The sequence below is a fragment of the Vigna unguiculata genome, chromosome 3 (assembly GCF_037176805.1).
Source record: "Vigna unguiculata cultivar grain cowpea cultivar isolate G323 ecotype 2 chromosome 3, ASM3717680v1, whole genome shotgun sequence".
NCBI classification, from domain to species: domain Eukaryota; kingdom Viridiplantae; phylum Streptophyta; class Magnoliopsida; order Fabales; family Fabaceae; genus Vigna; species Vigna unguiculata.
Window position 1 is genome coordinate 13,662,749 of NC_140794.1, and position 8,956 is coordinate 13,671,704.

Genomic DNA, 8,956 nt, shown 5'->3' on the forward strand with positions numbered 1-8,956 from the left:
AGACATGTCGTCACTTATAACAAGAATTTATAGAAACCAATGGTAATAGGAGGATGGAATGATTTAAGGGAATTTTATGAACTACACGATAACCACAGTATTTATTTTGGATATGTTGGTCATTCTTGCTTCCACATCACTGTTTTTCCAAGTAAATGCAAACCTTTATCTATTGGACGTTTTCTTAAAAGACTTCAAGCAGATGAACCACTTTTCAATGGACCGAAGTTGCATTTTTGCATATTTCTGAATCCAAACCAATGCCATGCTAGCCATCTGGTGAGATTCATTTAATTTATATTTATATTAATGTATTTTAATTTTTTAAATAAATTTAATCGATATCTTAAACTGATAAATAATTTTTATTGATTTCTTTAATTACATTCTATGTGTTAGGATTTGCCTTCTGATTTTGGCAATTATCTTCGTCAAGGAAGATTTAAATACATTCTTCTTCATGGACCGCACGAAATAGTGAAGTGCAAACTACTCTTGAGAAATCATCCAAAGAAGTCTAACAAAATAGGAAGTGGGTGGAAGGAATTTTGTACTGCTCATGGATTTGATCAACCTATTGACTTGGTGTTTGAAGTTGATTAGATGAAAAGCAATCAGAATGTCAAAGTGCTTACATATTGTAATCTTTAATTTACAGTTTCTTTTATGGTGTTATTTGAAACTTTTAATTATAATTAGTTTTGTTTTCATGTCTGCTACTTAGGTAGTTTTCAAGCTACAAGTTCATATATATTCAGCAATGCATATGTATTGTTCTATTTTGTTATTAATGAAATTTCTTTGCACATTGTCTCAAATTCTATGAATTCCAATCAAAAGTTTATTCTTAATCTTTAATTCATCGACTCTAATTCATACATACTAGAATTTAATTTAACATATTCAAATGAGTTATAATTAAACATAATTAAATATGTTATAAGTAAACATACATGTATGGATATATCTTGGTTTAGTATGTTATACGTAAACATACATTATGGATACATGTTATAATTTTGCAGACATCATGAAAAAAGAATGGCACATACTTGGTATGAAACTGTACTTTTTGTTCTACTATATATAGTACTGCATAAAAAAGACGTGTTGTAGTACCTACATAAAAAGCAGATTTTTTGTTCCCTGTAAGAACAAATCAAATATCAAAGAATTACTATATATATGAATGTTTCTGATCTATTACCAGTCACCACTGCATGCTCTTACTATTTATAATCTTAGTCTACTGCTAAATACTTTTGGTAGTCTTACAATTGCTTCCTATTACAATTACAAATATTTTTGTTTCCAAAATTGTGATTAGAGGTACAATCTCCAAAAAAAAGTTTATAAAAATCATTCACCAATATAGTAATAAAACAGAGAACACTTTCTCATCCATTGAGTCAACTTATCTTTCTTTTTGTTTATTCCATTGACACCTTTGAAAGTATTCCATATGTTTTCTGCTGAAATGGAGGAAAACGATTGTAAAAATGCAAGGCTGAGGAGGAAGTTGGTGCTACAACAAAGGTTTAATGCAAGAAGTAATCAACATGCAGGTAATCTTCTAACATAGACCTTGAATCATTTGACTGCACAATCTCTTCATCAAACATTTATTTACAAATTCTGCATTTCTATGTTTATATCTTCTTTGCAGATTACAAAGAACAGAATGCAAGAAAAAAACCAAAAATCGCCAACCATTGTTCTCAAAGTATAAAAATTTCAGTTCATTTTTTCTCTATTTGAAAAAATATATTTTGATTTGAACTTCACAACATAGATTGATAATCAAATATCTTTGCTGTTTTAATAATAGATAAAAGAAGTGAATCTGATAAATTAGTCCATAACAGTATCCAAAGGAAGCCATTACAAGAGTTGCATCTTAGTAAGTATTCTTCTTCTTACCTCTTTCTTTAAACAGTGTTGTTACATTGTTGTTACATGAATGCCATATGTATTGTTTTGTATTGTTGGACATAAAATGCTGCTACAATAAACATTTTTCAGATTTGGAAAACAACAATAATTTTCACAGTATTAAATCAAGATTTCAGTCAACAATTGGTAAGTTATATTTGTTTGTTTTTTAAGATTACTATTGCAATATCACTTTAACAAATTATAAACAATTGTTTATTTTAATGCAGTGTCTGGAAACAATATATCAAATTCTTCAACTACTTTAGTTGAAGATCCAATTCAAATAAACTTAATGACTTCACAATCCTCAGCTTCTACTATAACATACAATACTCCTTGTGGTAAATTTCTACATTTAGCTGTATTTCTACATTGATCTTTAATGATTTCTAATGATTCTATTCATTTTTTTTAATGATTTCAGTTGTCAGCAATAGCATTCACAGAAGTTATGTACAAAATAATTACAATTGCAGTGCAGGTAAGTAGGTTTGACTCATATATACAAAAGTTCATACTGATAATGACTTTGAATATAACATAATTGTTTTAATAATTCTTTTCCATAGGTGCCACATTTGGATTTCAAAATCATTCATATTCTGTCTCTAACAATAAAGTTGTCAAATATCCTTTTCAAGTCATACAATCACTTCAAAACAGATTCAATCTTCATGATGAAACAACAACAGAACAACATTGTTCAGACACAAGAAATGATGATTCAACAAGAACAACATATGAAGGTAATTCAGATCTTGAATTGCTAAGTGATTGATTTCAATAAATTCCTTTTTTAAATTAGTAATTACTTTTCATTTTGCTAATATTGTAGGAGATAGTACAAGTACTACAATTACAAACGAGTTGTATTGCAAAGGAGAGTTACAAGGTAAAGTCACACAAAATTGTACAGAATTTCATACATAAAATATTACTTGAGGTGCTAATGCTTTATGTTTTTGTTCAGAACTACTCAATATTGGAGATCCTTGCTTGGAATGCCAATACTGTCAAGCTCAACTGTGGTATGAAGAAAGAGCAGAAAAAAGTAACACATCAAAGCAAGTTCAATTTTCATTATGTTGTCAAAAGGGAAAAGTACAAATTCCACTACTAAAAAAACCACCTGATCTTCTTGAAGGTTTGTTAAATGGTGTAGATCGTAGAAGTAAATCATTTTTACAGAATATAAGACTGTACAATAGCATGTTTTCATTTACTTCAATTGGTGGTAAGATAGATACTTCAATGAACAATGGTTCTGCTTCAACACAATTTATTCTTAATGGTCAGAACTATCGTCGTATTGGAAGTTTATTGCCAGAACGTGGATCAAAGCCAAAGTTTGCACAACTTTACATATATGACACCGAAAATGAATTGAGTAACAGACTAAAGCATTTCAGCTTAGTTGAAATGAGTAACATATATGCTCAAGTTATTTGCTGAAATACATCTGTTTATTAAGTTATTTCTTTTCTTTATTATGTTTTAGGTCTAACAGCAAGGAATCTGATCTAGATCAATCATTGGTTGCTGATTTGATTCAAATGATTGACACTCACAATGTTCTTGCGAAATCTTTCAGAAGAGTAAGAGAATTGTCATTGCAACATATGGAATCAGATTTCATACTAAGACTATTTAGAGGCAGAAACAAAGACCCTAGAGTATACAACACACCTTCATGTGATGAAATAGCTGCTCTAATAGTTGGTGATTTTGGCAATCTGGATGTAGGCAGAGATATCATTGTCAAAAAATTTTCTGGTGAATTAACAAGACTGCATGAAACTCACACAGCTTTCATTCCACTTCAGTATCCTCTAATGTTTCCATATGGAGAAGATGGTTATCAAGAAGATATTCCAATCAGAGAGTCTCATTCAAGAAGTCAATCCAGGGTCAGAATTAGAATTTCGTTGCGAGAATTTATTGCATTTAGAATACAACAAAGATCTATAGAACCTGGAAATATTGTGAATGCATGTCGATTATTCCAACAGTTTTTGGTTGATTGTTATACAATGGTGGAAGCACAACGACTGTCGTTCATTAGAGCTAATCAAAAGTTAATTCGTTGTGATATTCTTAATGGATTACAAGAGGCTGTTAATAGAGGAGAGACAGATCCTTCTTTAATTGGAAGACGTATTGTACTACCTGCTTCATTCACTGGTGGTACAAGATACATGTTCAACAATTGTCAAGATGCTATGGCTATTTGTAAAAAATTTGGCTATCCTGATTTGTTCATTACTATAACATGCAATGTCAATTGGAGCGAAATAAGAGACTTTATTTTACCAAAAGGGTTGTCACCATCAGATAGACCTGATATTGTATGTAGAGTATTCAAAATGAAGCTGGATGAAATGATGACAGATTTCAGAAAAAAGGACTTCTTTGGAAAAACCACTGCAGGTATGTTCTATAACCATTAGTATAGACTTTTTGAATATTTTTGAAATTACATTTTTTAAACTATTTAATTTGTTCTGTTATATATGCAGGAATGTACACAGTAGAATTTCAAAAGAGAGGTTTACCTCATGCACATATACTTTTATGGTTGGATGGAGAAAGCAAATTGAAAAATTCAACTGATATTGATAAAGTAATATCAGCTGAATTGCCCAATGCGGATTTGTATCCAAAATTGGAAAAAGTTGTAGCAAGTTACATGATTCATGGACCATGCGGACCTGCGAGATATACTTCACCATGCATGAAAGAAGGAAGATGTTCCAAATTTTATCCTAAAAAATTCACATCTTCAACTTATATTGATGAAGATGGATATCCATGCTATAGAAGACTTGATAATGGTAGATTTGTTGAGAAGAATGGAATTAAGCTGGACAACAGAAGTGTTGTTCCTTACAATCCACCACTTCTAATGAGGTATCAAGCTCACGTGAATACAGAGTATTGCAACAAGACCAATTCAATAAAATATTTGTTCAAATATGTCAACAAGGGTCCTGACAGAGCTACTCTTAAAATAAGCAACAACTCTGCACAATGTGACAAAGAAACCATTATTGATGAGATCAAGAGGTATTATGATTGTAGGTATCTATCACCATGTGAAGCAGCTTGGCGAATATTTGCTTTTGACATCCATCACAGATGGCCTCCTGTTCAGAGATTGACATTCCATCTTCCTGGACAACAATCAACTTTGTTTAAAGATAATGATGATATTAATGTGATCTGCAACAGGTACGAAAATGCTAACACAATGTTTCTAGCTTGGTTTGAGGCTAACAAAGTTTATATGATGATATTAATGTGATTTGCAACAGGTACGAAAATGCTAACACAATGTTTCTAGCTTGGTTTGAGGCTAACAAAGTTTATACAGAAGGAAAAGAATTGACTTATTCTGAATTTCCAAGCAAATTTGTGTGGTTTGCTAAAGAAAAAGAATGGAAACCAAGGAAGAAAGGCTACAACATTGGTAGACTTACTTATATTCCTTCGGGCTCTGGAGAACTTTATTATTTGAGGATATTACTCACAATTCAAAAAGGTTGTATTGATTATGAAAGCATAAAGACCATTGATGGGAAATTTGATGAAACATACCAAGATGCTTGCTATGCTTTGGGATTGTTGGCAAACGATAAAGAATATATTGATGCAATCAAAGAAGCAAGTGAATTTGCTTCGGGGTATCAACTTAGAAGATTATTTGTTACTTTGTTGTCCATGAATACAATTTCTAAACCAGATATAGTTTGGAATTCTACATGGAGTATCTTATGTGATGGAATTTTGTACCAAAAGAGAAAGGAAATGAGATTACCAGGTATTTTATATTGTTATTTTTGTAATTCAATAAAAACACATCTTTTAATTGCATTATTTTGTTCATGCAGGTCTTCAAATTGAGACTGCTGAATTACAAAAAATATGTCTCATGGAAATACAAGAAATGCTAATGTCAAATGGTAGATGTTTGAAAGATTATCCTTCATTACCTCAACTTGATATTTCAGATGTACATACATTCAATAACAGATTTATTGTTGATGAGCTGCAATACAATAAAGAAGACATGGCAAAAGAACATGATATTTTGCTTAAAGCACTCAATGATGAACAAATGCATGTATATCAGGATATCATGATAGCAGTTGTTTCAAAGAAGGGAGGATTCTTCTTTTTATATGGCTATGGTGGTACAGGTAAAATGTTTATGTGGAAGACATTGTCAGCTGCTCTAAGAAGTAAGGGCATGATTGTTTTGAACGTAGCATCAAGTGGAATTGCTTCTTTACTACTTCCTGGTGGAAAAACAGCACACTCTACATTCTGCATCCCACTGTTAATTAATGATGAATCAACTTGCAACATAGCGCAAGGTACTCTCCGTGCTAAACTTCTGATGGCAACCAATTTAATTATTTGGGATGAAGCACCAATGATGAATAGAATGTGCTTTGAGGCATTTGATAGAACACTAAGAGATATTATGCGAAATGTTGATGATGCCAATAATGACAAACCATTTGGTGGCAAAGCAGTTGTCTTGGGAGGTGACTTCAGACAAATTCTACCCGTTATAAAGAAAGGATCTAGGTTTGATATCATCAAATTAGCCATCAACTATTCAGAGTTATGGAATTGTTGTAAAGTGCTCAAACTGTCCAAGAACATGAGATTAAGTACAACAACAAACAATCAAACAGCCAATGATATCAAAGAATTCGCTGATTGGATATTGAAAATTGGAGATGGCCAAATGGATGTAAATGAGAATGGTGAGTGCATGGTAGAAATTCCAGAAGAGCTACTTATTATAAATACAGATGTACCTTTATTGTCATTGGTTGAATTTGTCTATCCTCAATTTGTGGTTAACATGATGAATCCAAATTATTTTGATGATGGAGCAATCTTGTGCCCAACTAATGATTCTGTAGAGCAAGTCAATGATTTCATGTTGTCTTTATTAGGTGGTGAAGAGGTGACTTATTTAAGTTCAGATACACCTTGCCAATCTGATGAACAAGATGAAGTTCAATCTGAATGGTTTACATCTGAATTTTTAAATGATATCAAATGTTCAGGGATACCAAATCATAAACTCAAGCTCAAAACAGGTGTGCCAATTATGCTCTTGAGAAATATTGATCAAGCAAAAGGTCTTTGCAATGGCACAAGATTGCAAGTCAACCATCTGGGTAAAAATGTAATCTCTGCAACTGTAATTATTGGAAAAAACATTGGTGACAAAATTTTTATTCCAAGAATGGATTTAGTGCCATCTGATTCAGGATTGCCTTTCAAATTCCAAAGAAGACAGTTCCCAATTTCATTATGCTTTGCAATGACAATTAACAAAAGTCAAGGAAAAACACTTTCTAGAGTGGGACTTTATCTTCCACAACCTGTATTCACACATGACCAACTATATGTTGCTATTTCTAGAGTGAAAACCAAGAGAGGATTGAAAATACTTATATTGGATGAAAATGGAAATATCACAAACACAACTAAAATTGTTGTCTACAAAGAAATTTTTGAAACTCTTTGACAATGAACACATTGTAGGTATGTCATTTCTAATTTTCTTTTTATTTGAAAGTTTGTATAAATATAGATGCATGATCTATTGTTGTAATTAAAATATTTGTTATAATTTTGTTGTTCAATGCAGGATCTATTGCGTAAAGTCCAAGGCTTACAATGAACATCATGCTGATTTAAGAAGTAATCAAATTTGTGTACCAAAGGAAGTTATAAAGTTGATTAACCAAAAATAGATGATAGGTATGTAATTTGGTCTTCTTTTATTGTTATTTTTTTAAAGAAATTATATTATAACTTTAGAAGTTAATAAATATTACAAAATCAATTCTTATTATCAAAAATATTACATTTAAAATAACCCGTGCGTTGCACGGGTAGAAAGACTAGTGTATAACATGCATCCATATGTTGTTAGTATATTTACACGTGTATAGGTAACTTCCAAATTCCTAACATCTTATATTTTCATGTCACCTTGCATAACACATAACATGCATCAACACAACATCCTGAAAAAAAAAAGTTGCACTACAATAAATTCAAAATTAATTGTTTCCCATTTTTTGTTAATAAATTCATGGAATCTTGCGAAAAGTGAAAAAGAAAATAAAAGGAGAAAATAAATTATTCTTTGGTCAAATCAATTAGTTGAATAAATAAATAATTTTTTTATGAAAAGTGGCATATTTTTTAAACATTGCTATAATTTGTATACATGAAATTGCTCAAATTCATTTCCCCCGATAAATCTTTCTTTTGTATTCCATTGAGGACCATCATAAAGAGGGCATGTGCCTTATAATGAATTCAAATTGGAGTGAGTCTCTGAACACAGGAAAAAAAAAAGGAAAACAAAAAAATGACGAAAAATCTGCTAGACTGAAAACCCTAAAGGGAAGTCTCAGCAAAAATTAAGACAAAAAAATATAAAATAATACAAAAAAAGCAAGGGCAAACAAGGGGCAACCTTTAATGTGATTTTATTTTTTTCCCTTTGGATTAAAGCTTTTGAAAGTAAAACAATCATAAGTTGAAATGATGTGTGACCATGTTTCTTTATCAAGAAAAAAATTATCTTCCTTTGTAACCCATTTTTAGCCTATAAAAAAATCAAAATTTCTTTCCTAATTACTCTGAACAAGGGTTACCTTCACATTGAGGTTGACATATATATTTTATTTAAAGAGAAATTGCTAGTTTTAAACTTTTGATGCTGACAATCTCTATGTCCTTATTTATGTAGATGATATCATCTTCACAGGTTCATCTCAAACTTTGATTCAATTACTTATTTCCAAATTGAGTTCGGTCTTTGCTCTAAAACAAATTGCACATCTTGAATATTTTTTAGGCATTGAGGTTAAACAACTTTCGGGAGGCTCTTTTCTTCTATCTCAAGGCAAGTATATCTGTGAACTTCTTCATCGCGCTGACATGTCTATTGCCAAAGGTATGACTACCCATCTTCCCAGTGGTC

At 31.2% G+C, this 8,956-nt stretch overlaps 1 protein-coding gene across 1 annotated transcript; it reads left to right on the forward strand.

Annotated features, from left to right (window-relative positions):
- Positions 1 to 1,477: 1,477 nt before the first annotated feature.
- Positions 1,478 to 7,483, forward strand: LOC114175053 (uncharacterized). Its single transcript, XM_085670258.1, has 12 exons — positions 1,478 to 1,565; positions 1,667 to 1,723; positions 2,023 to 2,079; positions 2,163 to 2,276; positions 2,360 to 2,416; positions 2,505 to 2,681; positions 2,771 to 2,827; positions 2,906 to 3,335; positions 3,425 to 4,362; positions 4,452 to 5,163; positions 5,247 to 5,752; positions 5,823 to 7,483. Exons 1-12 carry the CDS (start codon positions 1,478 to 1,480, stop codon positions 7,481 to 7,483), a joined length of 4,854 nt encoding a protein of 1,617 aa, XP_085526384.1.
- Positions 7,484 to 8,956: the final 1,473 nt, after the last annotated feature.